General features: G+C 46.4%; 2 protein-coding genes across 3 annotated transcripts in view; one reads left to right on the top strand and one right to left on the bottom strand.

Moving 5' to 3' along the window:
* Positions 1-555: 555 nt before the first annotated feature.
* LOC129639110 (four and a half LIM domains protein 1-like) lies at positions 556-5,104 on the top strand. Of its 2 annotated transcripts, XM_055564027.1 has the most exons (5): positions 556-735; positions 890-1,064; positions 1,654-1,823; positions 2,252-2,438; positions 3,562-5,104. In XM_055564027.1, the coding sequence occupies exons 1-5, from the start codon at positions 580-582 to the stop codon at positions 3,714-3,716; spliced, it is 843 nt and encodes a 280-aa protein (XP_055420002.1). In that variant the 5' UTR covers positions 556-579; the 3' UTR covers positions 3,717-5,104. The 2 variants fall into 2 exon arrangements, with proteins under 2 accessions (XP_055420002.1, XP_055420003.1); XM_055564028.1 differs by lacking the exon at positions 2,252-2,438 and having other exon boundaries at positions 565-735; positions 3,562-3,645.
* A 3,715-nt stretch (positions 5,105-8,819) lies between these two features.
* Positions 8,820-25,377, bottom strand: part of LOC129639943 (MAP7 domain-containing protein 3-like) — a 38,864-nt gene continuing 22,306 nt past the window's right edge. Inside the window, exons 9-18 of the mRNA XM_055565240.1 lie at positions 22,997-25,035; positions 22,322-22,452; positions 21,852-22,057; positions 19,571-19,700; positions 17,698-17,833; positions 16,398-16,502; positions 13,788-13,872; positions 12,559-12,748; positions 11,150-11,421; positions 8,820-10,445 (exon numbers count right to left, since the gene is read on the bottom strand). Coding sequence (XP_055421215.1) covers positions 10,438-10,445; positions 11,150-11,421; positions 12,559-12,748; positions 13,788-13,872; positions 16,398-16,502; positions 17,698-17,833; positions 19,571-19,700; positions 21,852-22,057; positions 22,322-22,452; positions 22,997-25,035 — 3,302 coding nt within the window. The 3' untranslated portion in view covers positions 8,820-10,437. The remainder of the gene's footprint in view (positions 10,446-11,149; positions 11,422-12,558; positions 12,749-13,787; positions 13,873-16,397; positions 16,503-17,697; positions 17,834-19,570; positions 19,701-21,851; positions 22,058-22,321; positions 22,453-22,996; positions 25,036-25,377) is intronic.

Raw genomic sequence — 25,377 nt, forward strand, 5'->3', positions numbered from 1 at the left:
GCTTGTAATAATTCTTTAGGATCTTTGTAGGGATTAAAAAGTGCTCTGGCATGTTTAAAATAAATGCAGACATTTAAACCAAATGACTAAGTATTGCTTCCATGCCTAGCGTGGTCCAGAGTCAGCAGTAAGTTTTTGTTCAGAGGAACTGAGCTTTGTAGCCAGGAGAGCGGGGCCTCCAGATGATACTCTCTGTGCTGAGAAAGTTGGGGAGGGTGACGGGGCTCCTGGTTGGGTCTCTAGTGAGGATCTGGGCACCTCCTTCCTGTGAAGGGGGAGCCCACAAGCTGCCACCTGCAGACTCGACCCAGAGCAGCATGTCCTTTGGTGTAGACCAGCCTCCCCTCTCCAGCCTGCCCATCCCAGCCCTGCCCTCGCTCACCAACCGCACCCCCCCTTCAGGGTGCCAGGGACTCATGGCAGGATGCTTTTGTCGCGGGTATCTTGGTGAGGTGCCTGTTGCCTGGGTCCCGGGGTGGCCTCCCTGGAGCCCCTCAGGCACACTCTCCAGCCTAACCCTTGGCTCTTTGTCCCTCCCGTTCACCCCTCACAGGTCCTTCCAGCTATAAAGTAGGCACCATGGCTGAGAAGTTCAACTGCCACTACTGCAGAGACAACCTGCAGGGGAAGAAGTACGTGCAGAAGGACGGCCACCACTGCTGCCTCAAGTGCTTCGGCAAGTTCTGCGCCAACACGTGTGTGGAGTGCCACAAGCCCATCGGCGCCGACTCCAAGGTAGTGGCGGCTGTGGGGGGCAGGCGGGCGGGGCCGGGGGGGATGTGGATGGGGCCCTGGCCCTTCTGCTTGGGCTCTGGGCAGGGGGGCGGGGGGACTGTGTGGTCTTGTGGGAGGTCTTGCTTACCATGCCCGGCTACTGCTCGGTTCCCAGGAGGTGCACTACAAGAACCGCTACTGGCACGACACCTGCTTCCGCTGCTCTAAGTGCCTCCAGCCCTTGGCCAGTGAGACCTTCGTGGCCAAGGACAACAAGATCCTGTGCAACAAGTGCACCACTCGGGAGGACAACCCCAAGTGCAAGGGCTGCCTCAAGCCCATTGTAGCAGGTACCAGCCACACTCAGCCCCGGGGCAGCCAGGGAGGAGGCCCTGAGGGCAGACGTGGCAAGGGGTTGCTTGCGGGGATGGGGCTGGAGCCGCGGGGAGCTGATGCTGGAGTTCAGCGTATATATGCACGCATATATATACCTGAATATATGTGTACACATATATGCTTGCACACACACACACACCTGGCAGCTAAAAGAACACTGGAGAGAACTGTCTGTGGCAAGAGAAGGAAGTGAAAAGTATGTAGCGCTTTCTCATTTGGGATAGTAAGTGATCGAAGCATGCTTCTTCCTTAAGGTGTAATTCCAGGTCACATTGCATCTCTGTATCCACAAAGGCCATGGGGGTGGGGGAGTGGGGATTCAGGCATCTGACCCTAAATCACTACGGCCGGGGTTCCCTTCCTGCGAGTCTGGGTGGGCATGACCACATGCAGGACATGGTGGAGAACTCCCCGCCTGGGGCCAAGCACTGCAGGGCCTGCATTCCATCCACTCTGGAGGGCCCAGGCCGCACCCCGAGTGGATGCAGCCCCCTGCAGGGCACTGCCAGTGGGGCTACCCCTTCGCTTCCCCACCCCCCGCAGGAGATCAGAACGTGGAATACAAGGGCACTGTCTGGCACAAAGACTGCTTCACCTGCAGCAACTGCAAGCAAGTCATTGGGACAGGAAGCTTCTTCCCTAAAGGGGAGGACTTCTACTGCGTGACTTGCCATGAGGCCAAGTTTGCCAAGCACTGCGTGAAATGCAACAAGGTGCGTGTCAAGGGAGTTCTAGCAGTGTTTGACAGTTTGCAGAGCACTGGCACACACACTCTCCCATTCCATCCTCACGACAGCCCTGTGACGTAGGAATTGTCATTCTCGTTTTACAGATGAGGAGACTGTGGTAGTAGAAAGCAGCGCCCAGGCCAAGGGAGGCTGTCCAAGGGCACGCTGGCTCTGGAGGCCGGCCTCCTGCACCCAGTTGCTATGTAGTAACCTTGCACAGGGGCTCATCTTCTCTGAGCCTCAGTGTCTTCATCTGTAACTGGAGGATAATAATAGCACCTGCCTCTCATGGCCGTTGTGGTGATTCAATGAGATACTATAAACCAGAGCGCCCAGCACAGTGCCTGGCACGTAGTAGGCATTCAACAAAATGGTTGTTGAATCTGAATCCGGTGCTACACTCCCTGGTCTAGGCCATCACATCTGGAGGAATCACTTACCAGGATCAGCCCTGGCATGCCGAGTGCTTTGTGTGTGTTACCTGCTCTAAGAAGCTGGCTGGGCAGCGTTTCACCGCTGTGGAGGACCAGTATTACTGCGTGGATTGCTACAAGAACTTTGTGGCCAAGAAGTGTGCTGGATGCAAGAACCCAATCACTGGTAGGCTAAAGAGTCCTTGCTAAGTCTGCCAGGCTAGGTTTTGCGCATGGTAACCATCTCTCTTTTTCCTACGTCGTCGGTTTCATCCACAAAGGCCCCAAAGAATGCCCCTCTCCCCCTGCCATTGTGGTCCCAAAGGCCCCCAAGTAGTTTGGATTCTCCCCCAGGCCAGGTTAGCCTTTGCAACACAGAACACTCACGACTACTGCTGACTTACGCTGCTGCCGGAGATCACGAGCCTAGGACCCACGGCCACGGGCAGGCACTGCGCGGAGCGGGGGGTGCTGGGGGGAGGCGGGGGAGAGGAGCACGGTGAGCTTGGGTGGGGGAGGCGGGGAGGGGGGAGGCCAGAGCGTGAGAAGCTGGGATGAGAACACCCCGTAGCAGAAGGCTAGCTCAGAGGTGCTGGTGGGCAGTTCTTTTGCGATCAGGAGCCGAGCTAATCACTTCATTCCTCATCTCGCGGCCGCGGTCCACGTGCCCTGGGCCCTCTCCCCCCCGCCTCCAATTTTCCCATCTCCCGGGGAGCCTTGAAATGTACATTTGAGAAGACTTTTGCCATCCTCAGGGAAAAGGACTGTGTCAAGAGTGAGCCACCCAGTCTCTAAAGCTAGGAAGCCCCCAGTGTGCCACGGGAAACGCTTGCCTCTCACCCTGTTTCTCAGCGCCAACCTCCGGGGCAGGCATCCGGGTGGAGAGAGGACTTGTCCCTCGTGGGTGGTGGTTCTTTATAGAAAAAAATCGAAGCTTAGCAGCTCCTCGAGGCCCGGTAAGTGCACACCCCACAAACAGCCCAAGTTTGCCTCCTGGTGGCCACTTTGATGCCATGGCCCTGACCTAAATCAAAGAAACTGGTTGTGCTGGGAGGTCGGTGCGCGTCAGTCACAGGGCGATGGCGGTGGCTGGGGATGTGGGTTCTGGAGAGCAGGGGGCCCTCGGCGGAGCTCTGGCATCTTCTCAGGTCCCGGCGGCGTGGGGGACAGTGCGCGGTGGAGCGGGGGGCCGGGCGCCAGGCGGATGCAGCCTGCGTGCTTGTCGGCTCCATGAATGGGCAAGGCGGCAGCCTGGCTGCCACCTGTGTCCACTCAGCTGTCGCTCTTGTCTGCTTCTGTTTCCTCCACAGGGTTTGGTAAAGGCTCCAGTGTGGTGGCCTATGAAGGACAATCCTGGCACGACTACTGCTTCCACTGCAAAAAATGCTCCGTGAATCTGGCCAACAAGCGCTTTGTTTTCCATCAGGATCAAGTGTATTGCCCCGACTGTGCCAAAAAGCTGTAAAGTGACAGGGGCTCCTGTCCTGTAAAATGGAATTTGAGTCTTGTTCCTTGTGTCCTTGCCCTCTGCCTGGCACCACCCATAGGGCAAGAGCGGCCTTTCACCTCTTCAGAGTCGCTCCTTCTGTCTTTTCTCCCATTTTACAGTTACTACTTGAGTTAAGGGCACACAGTGATCATATTAGGATTTAGCAAAAAGCAAGCCTGCAGCAAAGTTTATTTCTCTATGGCTGCAATTAGGAAATAAATACTTAGGTAGATTGATTCTTCTGCATGTTTATCATAGAGCAGAAAAGCGCTGACCATGTAGCTGCTTAGTGATGTAAGCAAGAAGCCTAAGAGATAAAGCCCCACTGAGATACCTCTTGTGGCTCAGCTGGGACCCACATTGTCATCACACGACACAAGAGTTGCAGCGGCTGCTCCAACTCAGCTGCTCACCCTGTTCTGTGAGCAGAAAGAACTTACTGAAATGCATGGTTTAAAGAACTTCCTCATCAAAACCTTCCTTCTGTTTTTTGTGCTTTCAAATAACTAATCCGAATTTCCAAAAAATTAACATTTGAATTTAGCTGTAATTCTCAACTGACCTCTTTCCCTGTACTAACGTTTGATGTCCCTGTGTGGCGTGTTTTCTGAGCGTTCCTACTTTCAAGCATGGAATGTGCAGGTGATTTGGAAAATGTAGGCAGATCTGAGAAAACGAGCCTGTTTCAGAAGAACGTCATCACAGCGAATACTTTTGGAAGCTTAACAAAACTAACCCAGCTGTCTTTTTATCTTTTTTTTTAATTAATAATTCCTTTGTTTTAATTAATAGCAGCATAGTTTATGGGTTTGGAGACTTGCATGAGAATATTTTAGCCCCCTTATACGTTCCTACAGTTTTGAATTCATCCTACAGAAGTAACCATTAAACTCAAGAGGGGTAGGTGAACAGGCGCCAGAACTGTCATTGACACGGATATGACATTTCCCAGCAGTGACGAGTGGAATCCCTTGTAACATAGTACTTGTCTGCTCTGTGTCGGTGTGTTAACCAGGCCTGCCAATTCCCTTCTCTTGTGATTCTGAGGACTGTTCCTCCAGAGCTTAGCTGGCTCTAGGGGAGCATGGAGGCCACTGTGCCCACAGGCAGAACCAGAGTTCCACGCAGTGCTCACCTGAGTCGCAGGATCCCCTATTACTGTATTCTAGCTACAATGTTATATTACATAGTATAATGAGACGATATCAAGAGTACACATGTAATGATGATGCATATTAACATTCTCGTAGGAGTGGTTAGAGAAGCCGATGCCTCATTTCTACATTTTGTCATTAGCAATGATCATCTAACGGTTCCGTGTATCCTTACAGAAATAAAGCAGCATATAAATAACTTGCCTCCTGACTTCTAATTCTGCTGGGTGGAATTGTTCTAAGGTGATACTGCAGATCCAGAAACCTGAATGACTTTTCCTTCCTTCAAGGACGTACTCAGTTCAGTTCAATTACATGAATTATAAACAAGATACAAGAAACCCGTAAGAGCACTTGGATCCAGTTAAGAACGATAACAATGAAAAACCCCACTCGGACCCCAAATAACATTTCCCAGATGTTGATCACCTTAAAAAGAGCGCATTGCTTTCCGTTGACCAGGGGGTCGGCCAGCAAGGGAACTGCAGCTGAAGTGTGTCGAGAAGTCATCCCGTCTATGCTCTGACTGCCCTTCTCTGTGCCCTGTGGAGCCCTGCTGTGCCTCAGCGGCCGCTCCACTGCCAAACCTTCAGAAGAAGGTGATCTTGCTCAAGCACACCAGTCATTTGGGAGACTGCTCACTGGGGCCCCTGTCTCGGGTCGGGGAGGTGGAGATGGTGTGGACAGAGGTAGAGGTAGCTTCTAGATCATGGCTCATGACCACACCCCGAGGCTCCGGTTCTTGGGGCATCCAACCTGCCCACAACACGTAGTCGTTTCAGGATGGTGCCGGAGGCCCAGTGACACAGGTGTCTGCTGCAGGCTCCTCAGGTGGACGGACATTTCGGCTAAAGGCGGAGGTCTCTGGAGGAACTCTCACACCCGGGGTAGTGAAAGGACAGAACATGTTTGAAGCTAGCATTTGCCACGTTATGAATCAAGACCTGTTTGTAGCAAGTTATTTCTATGAATGGAGAACAGCCTCTTGTGTGTTTCCCTAGAGAAATTAGCAGTTAAAATCATTTCAACTCTGTTTCTAAGAGTCGATTGGGTCATCTCCTGGGGCCCCAAGAAGTAGGGGTGAGGTGGGGAGTTGAGATGGTGGCCCTCTGCTTCCTAAAGGAGCTGGGTGATGGCAGTGGCAAGGGCGGGGGCCCCAGGGGGAAACCCTGACACAAGTGCCCCCACCTCTGCTGCTTTGGCACAGGGAAATCCTAGGCCTTCGCGGCACTGGGACCTGCATCTCTGATGGCATTCCCTCCCTTCCTGTTCTCTCTCCATCTCACTGAACTAGTTTTTAGCTCTCCGGTCCACTGATGGCTCAATTACCTCTCAGCCCTTCTCCATCTTCACCTCCCCGAGATGCTACACCCTATCACTGACCCCATCTTGTCGTCCTCAATCCCGTCACCCTTTGCTTCCCATCCCACTCGGCATGCAAAACCCTGGCCTATGCCAAGGCTAAAGAGCTCTGCGGAGAAAAAGCTGTACGACTCGACTGCACAACCCTGCCTGAGATCACCTGTAGCCCCCTCCACCCTTCCTGCCATTCCCAGGCTCCACCTTTGTCCCCCAGCAACAGGCCTGCCAACATTGGGCCCCCAGATATTGCTTAACACTTGAAAAGCACCTTATACAATTATACCAAGTCTTCACAGCCAACACTGGCACTCATGCCCCAATTTTCCACGTGAGAAAACTGAAGGTCACACACACCCCTGGGCACACCTCTAGCCCAGGCTATAAGGCTTATGACACTGCCTTGTCATAGGGGAGAACACTGTCCACTACATCACAATGAGGGAAGCATCACGCTCAGTGCTCAGTAGTCAATTGTAACAATGACAACCTAAGACTCAGGACGAAGGAGGGGAAATTCTAGCTACAGAATTTTCAGCCGAGAACCCTCTTCTCCCTCATCATGAAGGGGATCAGAGTATCAAGAACATAATCTACTTTTCGGTAACAAGGTCAATTCTGCAGCCATACTGCCTGGATTCCAATCCCGGCTGCACTGCCACTTCCTAAGTAGGAGGCCTCGGGCAGGTCACCTAACTTCTCTGAGCTGGCTTCCTCGCCTGTGAAACAAGACAGAATTCCTACCTTGCAGAGTCACAGGCACATTACATGGTTATACAAATGCTTATTTATTAAGCATGGCAACCGACTGGCATGTAAGAAAAGCAACATCCAAGAAAACCATTCAACAAACATTAGCAATTATTTTTATCTCTAGCACCAAAGATAGTGTATTACCCACCACAAAAGCCAAAAGACTTTTAGAGTCAGACTTGAATTTGAGCACCAGATCTTCCTCTTTCTAGTTGTGTAACGTTGAATCAATACCCACCTCCACGAATCTGTGTCCTAGGTAAAAATGAATACCCACACTTCACAGGGTTGTTGTGAGGGTTTAAAATGATGCCTCTAAAGTACCTGGCATATAGAACATGTAACGACGGTTATTACAACAGTCTGAGAAATTATGAGACAAGCCTATCCAGGAACAGTCAAAAGTAGACTGGTGGGAAGGGAGACGGAGGTCAAAGTGGTCTGCAACCAACCAGGCCTGTGGAACAGTGGGGGTGGGGGTGGACCTATTGGATATTCCCTGGTAAGACATGCTTCAGGCTTGTGCTTCTTGGCACCAGCTGCTGCTACAGTTCCATGCCCATTTCTCAACCCTCTAGCTCCTGCCGCAGGGAGTCAGTGACTCCTGAGAACTGAAAGCCTTCAGTGATTGGAGCCCAGCCTCCAACTTGCCACAGCAGAGGGCTCAGAGGTCCATGACGTGTGCAGTCACCCGGTGGGCCTGCAGCCACCTCAGCTGGGATTCAGGTCTTCAGACTTGTCCAGCATCCTTTCCAGTGTCCTTACTGCATTTTTGTGGTTGTTGGGGATTGAAACTGTTGCAAGGCTTCACTGCACACTAGGGAGGGGAGAGGGGTGCCACTGGGAGAGGCCAGGGGCCTATTGCTCAGGGGAGTGGGCACCAAGAGGTTCTCCAGAGAGCAAGGGAAACGTGAGGTGACCGGCGTATCCCCAGAGGACACCAGCCTATGGCAAGTGTGGAGGCTGGGTCAGTGTCAACACCTCAGAGCTGTCAGGAGGGTGCTATATTGGTGTTTTAGCTTGCGTGCATACCAAGGAATGCCCTGGTTCAACAATCCTAGTGCATGGCCCGGCACGGAATGCCAAGTGGGCAACGGCTGCCACTCTTCTCAAAGCACCAGATGCCACAGATCAGGGATAAACAAGGACCGCCCCTTTGCCCAACACAAAACCCAGTGGAGTGGAACATGTTTCCAGAGTAGAAGCTAAACATTTACGGGCAGATCCAAACGGCGGTTTGGCCACACACAGTAACAGTGATGTCCTGAAGTGATGTCACGTACGGGCAACGGAGCACAGTGACTGCCAGAGCACATGCGCAGACTGTCAAAAGCAACTGTGTTTCCGTGTGGCCAGCACCAGATGTGAGCTTTAAAAGGGATGCGCAGGGGGGAATGGGGAGTGACTGCTTAAGGGTCCTGGGTTTCTTTTTAGGGTAATGAAGACATTCTGGAACTAGATAGCAGTGACAGTTGCACGTTTTAAATGTACTAAATGCCACTCATGTAAATTTTACCACAGTGAAAAGAAAGATACTTTAATTACTGGCCTCAAATATAAGTCAGAGCCATCACAGGCAGGAGTAACAAGCACTCAAACAGGTGCAGGGAGAAAACCAGAGTTCGAAATTCACGTCTTAATGGCGCTCGCGGTGGCACACGCCAAACCACCAAGTGGCTGCAGAGGGGCATCAGACGATGTGATTACTATTTATCAAACGTACTGCCTGCCTGTGTTCATAGCCTGGTTACAAGCTGGTGTCACCTTTATACCACCTTCAGTACATTTTTTGCTATTAAAACATGAAGAAAACTTGCTTTACCTGCAAAGTTTATTGCACAGAGCACACATATGAAGGTTTAACAGTGTTTCAACGTGTGAAATTTGTGCAGAAATATATCAGAAACACATTGTTACAATGATTGTCTCTGCCTTTTATATAAAAGAGATTGTGTATATAAAGTTTTAAAATCTAAGGCACCAAGCTCTGATCTATAACAAAGATAACAGTACTCTGAATAGCAAAGAACTAGGGAATCAGAATAACTACTTCCTTTTACTAATTCAAGACTGGTGGCTACAAAGGAAGATGAGCCTGCTTCAAGCTATTCGTGATCCACCAGAAAACTCATTGGCATTAGGACAACCAATCTGAATTCAAGTTTTAGTCAATCATTTAAGCATGATTCAGTGGATTTCAGGAAACATATATCCTGTGTACACATGTGTGTATGTATACATGTGTGCATGTCCACTGTGTATGTGCTGTGCTTATCTACAGCGGGGACCGAAGAAAAACACTGCCCCTTTACACACTTGCAGCCGGCAAACAAATTTTGGTTCCACATCTCAAGCCTGAGTGTATACTGAATGGCAGGCCTGGAGAACATAAGCAGAAAAAGAGTATACACGGTAAACATGTCGAGGAATTGAACATACCCCGTCAGACAACAGCCAAATACTGCCTTATGTACACAATAAAAATAACATGTTCCTATAAACCTCAATATGTACTTCCAAAATGAAATGCTGACAAAAGCAGGAAAGATGAAAGAAAAAAAAAAATTACACCTTCTAGGACCGCCAGCATTTGAAGGTACCAGTGTCTGTGCTCAGGACCGGCAGACTATGGCCGAGTTAAAAACAAACATACATTAACGATAAAATGTGAGTTACCCTATCTTGCAACTTTCTGTATTTGTATATTAAGAACAATCCAACAAAACTTGTGTGAGGAATCTTGAGACCCTTAAGACCCATTATGTTCTCTACCAGACTGAATGTGAGTTTTTATTGCTAAATTAAAGCAATTGTTGGGGCTGCCCTAGTGGCTCAGCAGTAAAGAATCTGCCTGCCAAGGCAGGAGACATGGGTTCGATCCCTGGGTCGGCAAGATCCTCTGGAGAAGGGAATGGCAACCCACTCCAGTATTCTTGCCTGGCAAATCCCATGGACAGAGGAGCCTGGTGGGCTCCAGTCCACAGGGTTGGAAGAGTCAGATACGACTCAGCGACTAAACAACAAAAACAAATGTAACTGTTAAATGCAGTAAACATGATTTTAAGGTTTCAAATAGGTACTGACAAAAAACTTTTCTTTTGGTGTAAGATTCTCTTAGCATTTTATATATGCTTAAGAGTGAACATTTTATAAAGACACACTTGATACACAAATGTGTTGGCATGAAAATACAAGAATGACAGACAATGGAGATTTTTACAGCAAGGTAAAATGACTCTTTACTCAGAACCCTTGCTTATGGGCAAAACTCAAGATGATATGAGCATCTTCTGAGATATGTTAAGATGATTTTTTTTTTGAGAGTCATTCTCTTTGCTGGGTTCATGTAGGAAGCAGAGAAATTTTGAAAGGTGGGCCCAGAGGTCAAAATCCAGAGTGGAGAATGGATTCTCTTCTAGGCTGGACGAGGTTTACATATCTGACCAGAGGGAAAAAGAAAAGAAAGGTTTATTAGTGAAGATGCTGGTTCCATAGCAAGTGGATTCTCGCCCCACACTGAGGCTGGCCTGGGACCCTCAGCAGCAGGCCCCCCACCCCAAGTTGCTGCCATACTGGTGCTCTTATAAATGCTCCCCAACCTCCAAATGGGTTGAAGCTGCCTCTCAGTTTCAAACAGAGCTTCTCAAGGAAAGAAAAATCAAGGCCTTTTGGTTTTGGAAACACAAGTTGAGGGACTAATTCCAAAACATTCACCAACCCTCTGTCCTAAACTGGAGAAGGCAATGGCAATGCACTGAGTATCCCTGCCTGGAGAATTCTGTGTACAGAGGGGCCTGGCGGGGTACAGTCCATGGGGTTGCAAGAGCTGAACATGCCTTAGCGACTATACCACCACCACCGCCGCCCTGAATGATCCGTGTGCTGCAGAGCAGCCAGTGGATCAGGAGTGCAGAGGAGTCCATGGTCTGAAATGAACCCACTCTGTGTATTAACAATTGGTCATACCACGAATGTTTTCAAAACTAACTTAATGAGGGGCTCTTCAACCTAGTTTTAGACCCACCACTGTCTTCTCTCTCACCTCCCAAGTTACACGGTGCCAAGCCCTGGCACAGCTGGAAACAGAGGAGGGTTGAAGGTCAACTACCTTTCAAACGAAGTGGAAACGGGAGAAGGCCTTACCTGATGGAGCAGGCACAGATTTGCTTCTGTTTTTGTTGTCTATAGGTGGCTGGTGACTCAGGCAGGGTATCACAGAGCCTCTCAGCTGGAGTTTCGGGCTCTCAGGAGGGAAACTGGATACAGGTGGTTCTGTCTCTCTTGAGAAGTCGATGATTCGGTCACACACCCACTTCTGAACCTCTGAATGTGAACTCCTAGAAGGCCCCATGGTGCTGCTGGTTTCCATCTCTCCAGTTTTTGCTGCTCGGTTGGTTGGTCTTTTGGTGGAGGATCTGGAACAAGATATTTGGTTATAATCCTGATTGTCCCCAAACCAAGGCTTTGCCTGACAGAAGCTTTATTATTTTCTTAATACACTAAAACTCAAATTCAGAGGATAACTGTGGTCCACAAAATTGATGATAGAAATAACTGAAGAAGTTTAGAAGAGTTTAACCTTCAAGTCAAATTTAGCTAGATCATGAATTATCTTAGTTATCTGGTCTCTGGGATTTAAAAAAAAATCCGTTTCCCCTTCAGAAATGGTGGTATTTATGGCCGAAATTGTGAGGTCACTTTCAAGGTTACGTTATAAAATGGCTCCCAGGTATCCTTCCTCAGTGGCAAGTAACACTCTTTTTCAGGCAATCACCCAATGAGCCTTCCTTTCTAAGAATTTGGTCCTGTTCTTCTGACCTTATCTCTGCCCCTCAGCTTCCCAAATGTACACTGAGGACTTTTAATATCATGCGCAGAGCTGCAATGGGAATTCAGACAGAGAAATTGTCTGTTACACTGCAGTCACTCAACGTCCCCTTCCCTGACTGTATGAGACAACACGAACCAGTGTGAATAACAACTCGGAATGGAATCAGGTATTTCTGGGTTCAATTTACGTTCTGCCCTTGAACTGTGGGGTGCTGGGTTGAATAAGGCTCATCATCTCTCCATTTCTGAGCTTTCTTTCATTAAAAAATAATTTTGTTTGTTTATTTTTTAGATGTGCTGGATCTCTGTTGCTACATGGGCTTTTCTCTAGCTGCGGTGAGCAAGGGCCACACCCTAGTAGTTGTGCAAGTGGGGCTCAAGTTGTGGCTTCCAGGCTCTAGAGCACAGGTGCAATAATTGTGGCGCCTGGGCTTAGCTATTCCATGGTAGGTGGGATCTGCCGGATCAAGGATCAAACCCACGTCTCCTGCACTGGCAGGCGGATTCTTCACCACTGAGCCACCAGGGAAGCCCATGCCTCAGTCTTCGAGTCTGTAAGAATGGGGATGCTCATCCTTACTGAGTTTGTTCCTATAAGTAGAGCACTTGACATAGTGTTTGGGACAAACTAAGAGTTCAGTCAGTAATCTTGTGCATCATTCTGAGGATGCCAATCATAACCCCTTCCAGGTGTCTTCTGATGAACTCACTGAGTGACTCACCTGGGACTCTTTGTCTGATTCAATGGGTCTTTCCCTCCTTTTTGGCTGAAGGTTTTCATGTCAGTATTTAAAAATGCTTTTGTCTCTTTATGGATGTGGCCAGAAGTCACATCTAAAAACTTGCTAGTGTTCTTCACATTTTTAACATGTGTTTTTGGTTTTGGGGATGAATCCATGCCATTTATAGTCGCTAGAGGGAAAAAAAGAAAAGCAGCAAGATTAAAATTGGAGCTTCAACAAGAAAGACAAGCCAAGTGAAGGCTGTGAGCCTGCCAGTCTGGGCAAGGGACGTCTACCTGAAGACAGGAGTTGTCTGGAGGCAGGACTCTGGGGAGGCAGGGTCAGGCCAAAAGCCCACTGTGCCCTGAAAGCACCAAGGGCCACCTTGAAGGACCGTGCCCTCTCCCCTCTGCCAGCAAGTAATGGTGGCTAGAGGGCAGGACAGCTCCGTGCTTCTTGTCCCTCTTTCTGACGACCCTCTCATTTTAGTCTCACCTCTGATCTGAACCTTTCTCCATGGCCTAAGGCCCAGCCTACCCCTCTGCTGCTCCTGCTGCTCTATTCTAGTGACATTCTGGCCTAAATTCTTTTAGCGCAACCGGCATGTGGCAGCACCACCATCTGCTCATGTCTGGCTCCCCAATGGCTGAGGTTCCTCGAGGCCCCAGAAGCTAGCAGGGTTCCCATGTGCCTGATACCCACTAAGACATAAAGGGTGGACAAACTGTGTTTTCTCAAATGCCATTACTGTGGTTCACACTCACCAGGGAATGAGACTCAACGATGTACCTCAGGGGCACTCACAGAACTCCAGGATCCTCATTTTCTCCCTGTGAGGCAGGGAGTGGCCTTCTACCTGTGGTCAGTCATGAATGCCACACAGGGTCCTGAACTGTGAGATGCTAATAAGCCTCACACTGAGCTGAGAAAGAGCTGCCATCTGCAGTCTCTCAGCACAAAACAAAAGAACAGTTGTCGTAGCAGCTAATATTTATTGAGAGTTTACTGTGTGTCAAGCACCGTTCTTAGTACTTCGGGATCTCACTGCAATCTCATGCCCACCCCAGGAGAACAATATAAGCATCCCCTTTTTCAGACAGGAAAACTGAACCCAGAGAGGTTAAGTAACTTGCTCAAAGTCAAACAGCTCACAAGCAGAGGAAGTCTGGATGAACCTAGACAGTCTAGCTCCTAAATGGTGATGAACACAACTCAAAAGGCAAGCAAACCTGATGGATGCACGTCATCAAAGGAATCACTGTCACTTTCTGACTTGTCCTCCTCATCTGCATCACCGCTCAGTGTTTCTGTAGCCTACAATGAGAGAAGAAAGTCATGATTGCATCTAACATTCAATCATCCTGACAGTTATTTCAGAGAAGGTAGATTTCACGCCTGGATTGCTTGCTAACTTTTGTCATTTCAATTAAAAGGTAAAAAAGAAATCTAACCTCTTTAGCCCCAAGAAGCTACAGAGGACAGGACAGGTGACCCAAGTTGTGTCTTTCAGCTACGGAAAGACAGCCAAAAATGGCAGACTTCCCTGAATGGGAGCCAAGGGACAACAGCTCTGGGATGGTGTAGAGGCTCTGCCTCCTTGGAGCCCTAAGCTCAGGTGGTGCCACGGCTAAAATGTTCTTGGCTGCTGCTTGAGGCAGGACTTCTCAAGCCAATGTGCTACCTGCTCTCTGAGAGGGTGACTGCCATCACTTTTCAGAAATGACATTTCTATTCTACATTTTCATAATGATGTGAATGACCACAGCTAGGCAATTTTAAATAGGCAAAATATCAGTTTTGTAGCTCAGATGGTAAAGAACACAGAATCTGGGGATAAAAAGACCTGTTGTTCAGTTGCTAAGTTGTGTCCGACTCTTTCACAAGCCCAGGACTGTAGCCTGCCAGGCTCCTCTGTCCTTGGGATTCTCCAGGCATGAATACCGGAGTGGGTTGCCATTTCCTCCGGGAGATCTTCCTCACCCAGGGGTTGAACCTATATCCTGCATTGGCAGGCAGATTCTTTACCACTGAGCCACCAGGGAAGCCCCCCAGAAGATCGGAGAAGAATGCAAACCATCAAAAGACAAGACGCTGGGGGGAGGGATAAACAAATACTTATGAGAGACCCTGAAAGCACTAACCATAAAAGAAAAAACACTGCTCAATTTGAGTTCATTAAAATAAGCTTCAGTTCATCAAAGGACATTATGAGAGTGTGAGGCAAACTACAGCCTGGGGGCTGATACCTGCAGTACAAATATCCAAGGGGCTCATAAGCAGAACTTGTAAATTCTCCCACAGATCAGTAGGAAAAATGCGAGTGACTGAATAGAAACTGGGGCAAAGGACTTGAAAAGACACTTCACCAAAGTGAATCCCCAAATGGCCAATAAGGGACTCAACTCCATTAGTCATCCAAGAATATTGATAAATTCCATGATGTGAAAAATCAAGAACATCTATGTAGCAGCAAACAGCAATAAGAAAAGATAAGCCACAAACTGAGAGAAGGTACTTGCAACACATACAAGCAAGAAAGAAGTACCTAGAACATTTAAAGAACTACCAATGAGTAAGAAAAAGATAAGTCAGCCAGAAAGTTTTGGGCAAAAGACTAAACAAAGCATTCCATACAAGAAAAAACATGAAAGCTAAATAAAGATGGGGAAAAACATGCTCAACCTTTTTAATAATCAAGGAAATGTGAAATGTTATTTCATTCGCACCCGAGACTGGCAAAAATTAAAAAGTTGGCAAGAATGTAAAACAACAGGAATTCTTATACACTGCTGGTAGGAACACACAGACGACCTTTGAGGCATTCGAATCTGGCTTTCTCGTCCGCTTCATAATTACAAACAAAACACTGGTCCTGAAGAAGTTGATTATTTCTGTGTTCCAGAAGCAGACAATACTGCTGTCTGTGCCAAAGTCAATGCAAGATGTTGGGCCAGCAGCTGGGTGGGCACTTTCCTCCAAGCCCAGTTTCACCGTCGGTCATCTAGAAAACACTCTGAATGGTGACAGGTGTACTTGTTACCCTGACGCAGAAATCCATATGACTTCTCACTCCTGATTTTTGCCAACGTGGACATTTATTACTAGATTAAGCACATATTATTGCAAACCAATCAGAACTTGTGAACATGATTTTTGTCTAAAGAGACCATGAGTGAAGCTGATGTTAATGAAAAGAATGCATCTCAACGATGCAATGCTGTCACGGGTTTTGTAACTAGGAGTACACGCAGGAAGGCTAAGAGTTCCCTTCGTCCCTGAAGGTAAGGAGAGCTCTAGCTCTCTGGCCTCCTCAAGGTTACTGATCTCCTGATGGAGAGGCCAGGAAGTCCCTCAGCCTGGTCTGAGGTCTTCCTTGCTCCGAGAGGAGACACATGGGTTGCACAAATTAAAAGTCGAACCTTACAAAGAGCCTGCACCTTGGCCTCTCTGAGAAGCCTACACCTTCTGCTTCTTCAAGCTCAGTTGCTCCAATTTCCAGACCAGTTTAGAAAAAACTCAAAAAAAAAAAAAACAAACAAACAAACAAAAACCTCCAACTTCTACCAACCCCTACATGACCCAAGGGATTCTGTTCAAAGGAGCTTTGCTGTAGACAGACATCCCTGTGATGGTCATCAGTGGTCCACAAGGAAGAGCTATGGTTCTCAAGAGGAGCCCGTTCTAGGGAGAAGGGGTCAGATCCTAAGATGAGAGAGTACAGAGGAAAAACAACCCCAGCTAGCATATCACTTGTCATTTTTAAAAACATAGTTTGGAACCATGTGCCCAACATTGTTTTAAACAAAGAATCAAATCCCCCCAACAGAGAAGAGGCATACCTTTTTTCTTTCTAATCTCTCCTGCAGATTCTGTAACATAATCCTCTCATCCTCCTTCTTGCATTTGTCAGCCTCCTCCTGAGCTTTTATTTTGGCATCACTTTTCTAGGAAATTTGTATAAAAATATCACTGACTCTCAATCTCTCTGAATAACAACAGTACAACAGTAAGATGTTATCCAAAATAAAATGTAACCTTTGGATTGAGAGTCATATATATAACATTCATGGATCATCAGTTTTCAAAGTGTTAGCAAAAATGTACAGAACTAGGCTAACTATTATGGCTAGCGATTTAGAAGGCATGTTAATCCCCTTCAGGACCTCAAGGTTGTCAGACCACTATCATTTTGAAATATGTGACTGTGTAGTCTTCCACTGACACAGGTACCAGGAGCTAAGTCTTACACTTCAAAACATGTAAAATATCATGTACGAAATGAGTTGCCAGTCCAGGTTCGATGCACGATACTGGATGCTTGGGGCTGGTGCACTGGGACGACCCAGAGGGATGGAATGGGGAGGGAGGAGGGAGGAGGGTTCAGGATGGGGAACACATGTATACCTGTGGCGGATTCATTTTGATATTTGGCAAAACTAATACAGTTATGTAAAGTTTAAAAATAAAATAAAATTAAAAAAAAAATAACAGTTTATAGTGAAATAAAAGTACAAAAAAAAAATACAAAAGCACCAAGAGGATTCTTAAAGATACTTTCTCAAGGAATGCAAATGCATAGTCATTTATGAAACATGTAACTGATTTTGATAAGTGATACACTAAAACTGTTATATAAATTAGGCTGTAATAATAATTTAAGCTGAATATTGTCTGAGCTCAGTTTTGGGGTTTATTATACTAGGTGATTTAACTTACACTAGTGAGACATTCTAATTGGTGAATTGCTGAGGCATTCATAATTTTCATCTCATCTGTTAGGGGGGTGGTGCAGGTATGTCACCACAGAATGCAGGATTGGGAAATATCACACAGGATATTTAATCTCTGTGAGCAATCTGGATTTCTTGAAGCCAACCTGTAATATTATTTATGTATTTAAACTAGAGGACTGATCATCTGTCATTTGCTGCTTTCTGCTTTTGTTTCCCTTAGAAAAATCCTAGGATTCTGCTAATGGAAATGGAGGACTGCCAGCAACACCGGGTAAAAGCTAGACCATAATGTAAAAATGCAGCCAGAGCATGCAGCATCTGGCCATTTTCTTTCTTGGATAAACAGACTTTTGCTTTGGGTTTCTATTGAATTTTACAATCTGGTTCTCAAGGACAGCCAGCAAACCTGGAGTTCTACTTTTTGGTCTTCTTGTTCCTGACTCTCTCTCTTCTTCATCTCCTTTGGTTGTTGTCCATCTCCAAATTTTGAAAACTCGTCTTCTTGACCTTCATCCACTTTCTTTGCTACATCTTTCATTTTCCTGATGAAAATGAAATTAAATAATAATTCTTTTTATGTGCAGTTTTATAGGGAAGCTGCTTGTGTATAGTAATACAATTTATATTTACACCAGATTCCCTACATTTTGTTATTCCACAGGATGTGCATAATTTCACCTATTTAAATAGGGGGAACTAGCCTTTGGGAGAAGAAAAAGATTTTTATCAAGTAGTGGGCTACTTTGCATCTTAAAACACAAATGCGCGTGCGCGCACACACACACACACACATATAATCACTCCTTCTTAACTGCACTAAATGTATGCTCACACCTGATCTCACATGGGGGTGTGAGAGAGGGAATTTACAGAAGGGTCTGGTGGTGCTCAGAGGAGGAAAGGCCAATCAAAATGACTGGTATTCAGGGCTTTTAAAATGTGAAACTAGCTCTGTTTACATGAACTTAATAAATAATATCCTTCAAGTTATAGGGTTTTTTTGCTATTCAAAACGTCTCTTCCTTTCTCCCAAACCCATATAAGGTACATAGAAAGGATGACTGTGATTTAAAAATAATAGTTAAAAACAACATCAGTCATTCTTCTTTGCAGGTTGTAGACAGAGGTTTACATTACAGGGACCCATATCAAATGGGCCTCGAGTTCAAAGATCAAGAAACCTTTAGACTGAAGTAGCCCACACCTGTATTGGAGAAGGAAATGGAAACCCACTCCAGTGTTCTTGCCTGGAGAATCCCAGGGACGGGGAAGCCTGGTGGGCTGCCGTCTATGGGGTCGCACCGAGTCGGACACGACTGATGTGACTTAGCAGCAGCAGCAGCAGCCCACACCTGTATATGACATTTGTAGCCCGCAGGTCATTGGAAACCCAGTAAAACATAAGGAAGTATCTTTTCCAAGTTTACAAATTTGGGGGGATAACTTTTTCATTTCAAACTTACAAACAAGTTTCAAGCAAAGTTGCTTTACCAGTTACTGTCTCTGTATGTGTGTATATATTATTTTTTATTAACTGTTTAAGGACTGAATTCTGAACTGAAAAGATTATATAAAGTATGTCACTGGTAGAAGGACACATCAAAAGGTAAACTGCTTGTGATTATGGATGACTTTGTTTTTTGCTTCTTGTGTTTTTTAGTTTCCTATTACACACACGTTAACGTTTAAGAAAGAATTGTCATTTTAAAAACCTTTAAAAAGAAGACTGTCACTGGGACAAATAGCAAACTGAATTGTATGTTGACCCTGGATTAGAAAATAAAATAATAAATTTCCTGATTTTAGTTATTAATACCCTGGTTACATCAGAGAATGCTTTTCTTCTTAGGAAGTATACAGGGAAGTATTTAGGAGGAAAGGGTCACGATGTATGCAACTTCTTCATAAACAGGTTTACAAATTCTGAAGTTATAAAGGACTTTTGAAATAAAGAAAGGGGCTGACACCAGTGAATGCCAACAGCGCCAGTCTTGGGTGATCACTAAGGTGCTGAGGGCTAGGCCCTTGAGGTGAGTGCAGATCTCTTTATGCATCTTGACAGCACACCTCAAGAGCACATGACACAGGCAGACTACAGAGGAACATATACTCATCTACGCTAGCGTCCTGTCTGCTTGAAATGTTCCCCACGCTGATTCACATTGAAGGAAAAGTCAGTTACTCTTTGAGAATTTATATATATCTAACTTAAAGCATGACTTTCAGAATTTGGGTCCCAACCAAGATTTACTCTATAGAAAGGATGATTCTGTGCCAACCTTTGTTCCATCTCTTTTTGTAGTCTTTCTTCTTTTTCTTTTTGCTCACGAGCAAGGCGTCGTTTTTCGGCCAAAATTTGTGTTGCCTCCTCAGCATTCTTAGGTCCTGGTGTGCCTTGATTACCAGACTCTAGTTTAAATTAACATGCAAAACAGTTAAGTGTAGCGAACCTACTGCCTCTATGTCCAATAAAGAGGTGCAAGACAACGTGCAATGTTAAAAAAAAAAAAGTATGTCCATGATATAAAATGTATAAATAAACTATAAATGATTTATGTAATAGCTTTTGTTCAAAAGCCCAATTCCTATGCCCTCATGGCCACCCCAAGCCACCAACAGAAGTACCATTCTGTTAACTTTTAACAACTATTTGTCGCCAAAAGAAATAATGTGTTCCTGCTTTGGTTTAGCTGTTTTGAGATACCTGACTAAATTACCTCTATGGAAAAAAAGATTAAGATATACTGAATATGGAGGAAGATAAGCTTATACTCAGTCCAAATGAGGTATAAATTTTTTTTTTCTTTTTTGGCCATGGTGCACAGCTTTGGGGGATCTTAGTTCCCCAACCAGGGAATGAACCCCACAGTGAAAGTGCCGAGTCTTTAACCACTGGACTACCAGGGAATTCCCTGAAGTGTACAAATCTTAAGTCAATTAAACAAAAATATATCCAGCATACATTCTGAAAAGTGTGCATCATTTTTATTAAATAAATTATTCCACTAAGTGTTGATAACAGCATGTTAATATATTTGGTTGATCATAAAGTGGCTAACTGTGGATAACCAAAGAAAGCAAGACTATCAGTAAAATAAGGTGACCACATGGAGGCATAGTATTTTAGTTCATGTGACAAATTTGTTTTAAATAAACTATATATGAAAATGAGGATTTTAAGAAATCAGGAATCAATAAATCATAATAAAAAGACTGTTTATGTTACAAAGAATTCACTGTGGAATTCCTTCAAAAAGCAAAATTCATGAGTGTATTTAAAAGTAAGTCATACAGGTGGATTATAGAAAAAGCAAGGGAATTCCAGAAAAACACCTACTTCTGCTTCATTGACCATGCTAAAGCCTTTGACTCTCTGGATCACAACGAACTGTGGAAAATTCTTATAAATCAATTATATTTCAATTAAAAAAAAAAAACCAGAAACAGACTCCCAGACATAGAAAACAAACTTATGGTTACCAAAGGGGAAGGCAGGGGGGAAGGGATAAATTAGGAGTTTGGGATTAGCAGATACACCCTGCTGCTGCTGCTGCTAAGTCACTTCAGTCGTGTCCGACTCTGTGCGACCCCATAGACGGCAGCCCACCAGGCTCCCCCGTCCCTGGGCTTCTCCAGGCAAGAACACTGGAGTGGGTTGCCATTTCCTTCTCCAATGCATGAACGGGAAAAGTGCAAGTGAAGTCGCTCAGTTGTGTCCGACTCTTTGCGACTGCATGGACTGCAGCCCACCAGGCTCCTCCGTCCATGGGATTTTCCAGGCAAGAGTATTGGAGTGGGGTGCCAGTGCCCACTACATACAAAAGAAACAGTAAGGTCCTACTTGACTGCTTTCACTGCTGGGTTCACTCCCTGGTTGGGGAACTAAGATTCCCCCAAGCTGTGCAGCATGGCCAAAAAAGAAAAATAAAAGATTTATACCTCATTTGGACTGAGCATAAGCACAGGGAATTATATTTAGTATCTTATAATAATCTATAATGGAAAAGAATATGAAAAAGAGTATCTATACATGTGTATCTGAAATCACTTTGCTGTTCACCATAAAGTAGCACAAAATTTTAAATCAACTACACTTCAATTAAAAAAAAAGAATGCATGTGATAGTCAAAAAACCAGTATGGTATTTTTTAGAACCCACATACAGACCTGACGCATGTTAGGGTCTATGCATAAAAACTACCCTACAGCTCCTGATGGAAACCTGCTCAGCCACAAATGGCTGGATGTGCTGTCTCCAAGGATGGAAAATACCTAAGGGCCATCCACTATCAGAGCTGGAAGGAACTGCAGGGACCACCTAGACCATGGCATTCATCCAACCCATCTGTACACACTAAACATCAGTTCCAAAAATGGGGCTAAAGAAGAAGTTGCAGCAAGAAAAAACAAGCATTGTGCCAGTGTGACTGGTGCAATGCTCTTTATTTTAAATCAAGTTTGCTTCCTATAGTTCTCTGAACTGGGGAATAAAAGGACAGTTCCCAAACTACCTTGAGATTTTCTGGTGGCTGAAATGAACTTGTTAGTGAAGGAACTCACCTTCACAGATCATATCCTTTGGGCTTGCAGCCTCAGAGTTGTTAACGGTGTTAGACACGGCTTTGCTTTTCATTCCCATAGTACCTAATGCATTTTGTGCAAATACAGTACGCTGCATAGGAATTACTTGATAGGAAAAACAAAACTGTGTCGATTGTTTTGACGTGCCGGGTGAAGGTGACGGGGGGCAATTCTTTTGAATTTGCCTACAGGGAAAAAGAAACAGTTAATGGAGGAAGGCTGGTATGACTTGATAATACATATGTGCTGATTTGTACTGTACCATTTCACACACTAGCATGTCTTGACATCATGATATGATATTTTATAAGAGAAAAGGTAAATTAATTTTTAAAGGCTTTTCCCTTTATATTCTCATTACCATGCATACTCCATTATTTATGAAACACTGATGCGAGGTTTATCCTGGTAAAACATGTATCAGGAACAGCTGCAAATAAGCTACTTACCTAGCACTGATGGGTGAGGGTGGACGCCACCTTCTTGTAGGAGATGATGACCATCTATAACACGGTATCTGCGATGGTGGTACGCGCTTCTTGGTAATAGGGTTTGAGGGCTGTTCGTCCATTTCTGATTTCTGAACAAATCAATACGATCATATAAAAAAATTACTAGTATTACCTTTTGCGGCTGCCCTTTCAAAAGAAAAAAATTCTGAATAAAATGCTCCTAAAATCCCAATTCTCCTTTCATGCATGAGACTTAGGTACATTCATTCATTCTTCCAGACTAACATTTTATATTATACAATTCAAACAGGCCATAGAAATAATTTAAAATAACTCTTTTACTTCAAAACTTAATTGTATTTGTAAATCCTAATTGAGCTCTGTGATAGTTCTCAAAAACATTCCTTCAGAGTTTAGAAACATAATTCATATAAACCACTCTATTTTATCCCTTCTATTAAAAATGATCTATTATTCCAGCTTTGGGGGGAAACTCTGAGACAATGAGTATCAGATAATTTTAAATCATTCAAGTGAATATATTTTATCATAGAATGCTGTATGTTGTGAAATCTGACCCATCATCATCTATACAACAAAAAATAGAGATTTTAATAGAAAATCTGTCAATGAAAGGCACTTCTCGAACCTGTGGAGAATCTTTCACTTTACCTTGGAAGGTATTTCCACGGTCACCTCAGGGGAGGTCTCCAGGGGCGCCTCCACACTTGTCTCAGAAGGCCCTTTCGTGCTCTCCTTGGGGAGCACCTCCACACTCCCCTCTGGGAGTGCATCCATGCTTGCCTCTGAGAATGCTTCTACACTCTCCTCGGGGGATGTTTCCACACTCTCCTCAGGGAGTGTTACCATGCTCGCCTCGGGAGATATGTCCACACTAGCCTCAGATGATGCTTCCGTGCTCACCTCCTGGGACGAGTCCATGCTCACTTCAGGAGATGGGTTCACACTCACATCTGGGGATGAGTCCATGCTCACCTCCTGGGATGGATCCACATGCGCTTCAAGGGATAGGTCCTCACTGGTCTCAGGTGATGTTTCCACATTTACAGAGGGTCCTTCCATGTTCACTTCTGGTAGCGCTTCCACACTCACCTTGGGGTGTTCTTCTGTGCTTACCTCAGGGAGTGCATCCACGCTCACCTTAGGGTGTTCTTTCACGGTCTCCTCCGCGAGTGCTTCCACACTCACCGCGGGGTGTTCTTTCACGGTCTCCTCCGCGAGTGCCTCCACACTCACCGCGGGGTGTTCTTTCACGCTCTCCTCCGCGAGTGCCTCCACACTCACCGCGGGGTGTTCTTTCACGCTCTCCTCCGCGAGTGCCTCCACACTCACCGCGGGGTGTTCTTTCACGCTCTCCTCCGCGAGTGCCTCCACACTCACCGCGGGGTGTTCTTTCACGCTCTCCTCGGCGAGTGCCTCCACACTCACCGCGGGGTGTTCTTTCACGCTCTCCTCCGCGAGTGCCTCCACACTCACCGCGGGGTGTTCTTTCACGCTCTCCTCGGCAAGTGCCTCCACACTCACCGCGGGGTGTTCTTTCACGCTCTCCTCCGCGAGTGCCTCCACACTCACCGCGGGGTGTTCTTTCACGCTCTCCTCCGCGAGTGCCTCCACACTCACCGCGGGGTGTTCTTTCACGCTCTCCTCGGCGAGTGCCTCCACACTCACCGCGGGGTGTTCTTTCACGGTCTCCTCGGCGAGTGCCTCCACACTCACCGCGGGGTGTTCTTTCACGGTCTCCTCGGCGAGTGCCTCCACACTCACCGCGGGGTGTTCTTTCACGGTCTCCTCGGCGAGTGATTCCACACTCACCGCGGGGAGTTCTTTCACGGTCTCCTCGGCGAGTGCTTCCACACTCACCGCGGGGTGTTCTTTCACGGTCTCCTCGGCGAGTGCTTCCACACTCACCGCGGGGTGTTCTTTCACGGTCTCCTCGGCGAGTGCTTCCACACTCACCGCGGGGTGTTCTTTCACGCTCTCCTCGGCGAGTGCTTCCACACTCACCGCGGGGTGTTCTTTCACGCTCTCCTCCGCGAGTGCTTCCACACTCACCGCGGGGTGTTCTTTCACGGTCTCCTCGGCGAGTGCTTCCACACTCACCGCGGGGTGTTCTTTCACGCTCTCCTCGGCGAGTGCTTCCACACTCACCGCGGGGTGTTCTTTCACGCTCTCCTCCGCGAGTGCTTCCACACTCACCGCGGGGTGTTCTTTCACGCTCTCCTCCGCGAGTGCTTCCACACTCACCGCGGGGTGTTCTTTCACGCTCTCCTCCGCGAGTGCTTCCACACTCACCGCGGGGTGTTCTTTCACGCTCTCCTCCGCGAGTGCTTCCACACTCACCGCGGGGTGTTCTTTCACGCTCTCCTCCGCGAGTGCTTCCACACTCACCGCGGGGTGTTTTTTCATGCTCTCCTCTGGGAACGCTTCCACACTCACTTCAGGGGGTGCTTCCACGTTCACCTGGGGGGATTCATCCAAGCTTGCCTTGGGGAGTGCTTCAACGCTCACTTCAGGGGGCACTTCCACACTTGCCTTGGGGGCCACTCCCACACTAGTCTTGGAAGGTATTTCTACCTTCTCCTGGAAAGGCATCACCACTGTTGACTGACAAGGCACTATGGTACTCTTCAATTCATCACTGCTATGCCTAAGCAGGGGGATGTTTACATACTGGATTACACTGTGGATGCCTGTGGATAAATGAGAACAAAGAGTGAAATTCCACACAGGTAGAAATTTGACAAGACGGAAATGTACCATTAGCCGTATAAAAACAAAATCAGAGTCGTTTATTAGGAAATCACAGGGATTACACACCATACAGAAATGTTTAGTGAAATGGATCACAGACACAAGGCAGAAACATCTCAAAGTTGGTACTTCAGAGGCACTACCACTAAAAGAGAGGCGTTGTGAAAGCAACAGAGCTCTCTAGATTAAAGTAAGATGCTTCTCCAAAGCTGATGTCTGCAACAAGCATTTCTATTTTAATCACACTATAGTTCAGAATCATTTTCATAGACAATTACAAA

This window comes from Bubalus kerabau, chromosome X (assembly GCF_029407905.1).
Source record: "Bubalus kerabau isolate K-KA32 ecotype Philippines breed swamp buffalo chromosome X, PCC_UOA_SB_1v2, whole genome shotgun sequence".
Classification (NCBI taxonomy): domain Eukaryota; kingdom Metazoa; phylum Chordata; class Mammalia; order Artiodactyla; family Bovidae; genus Bubalus; species Bubalus kerabau.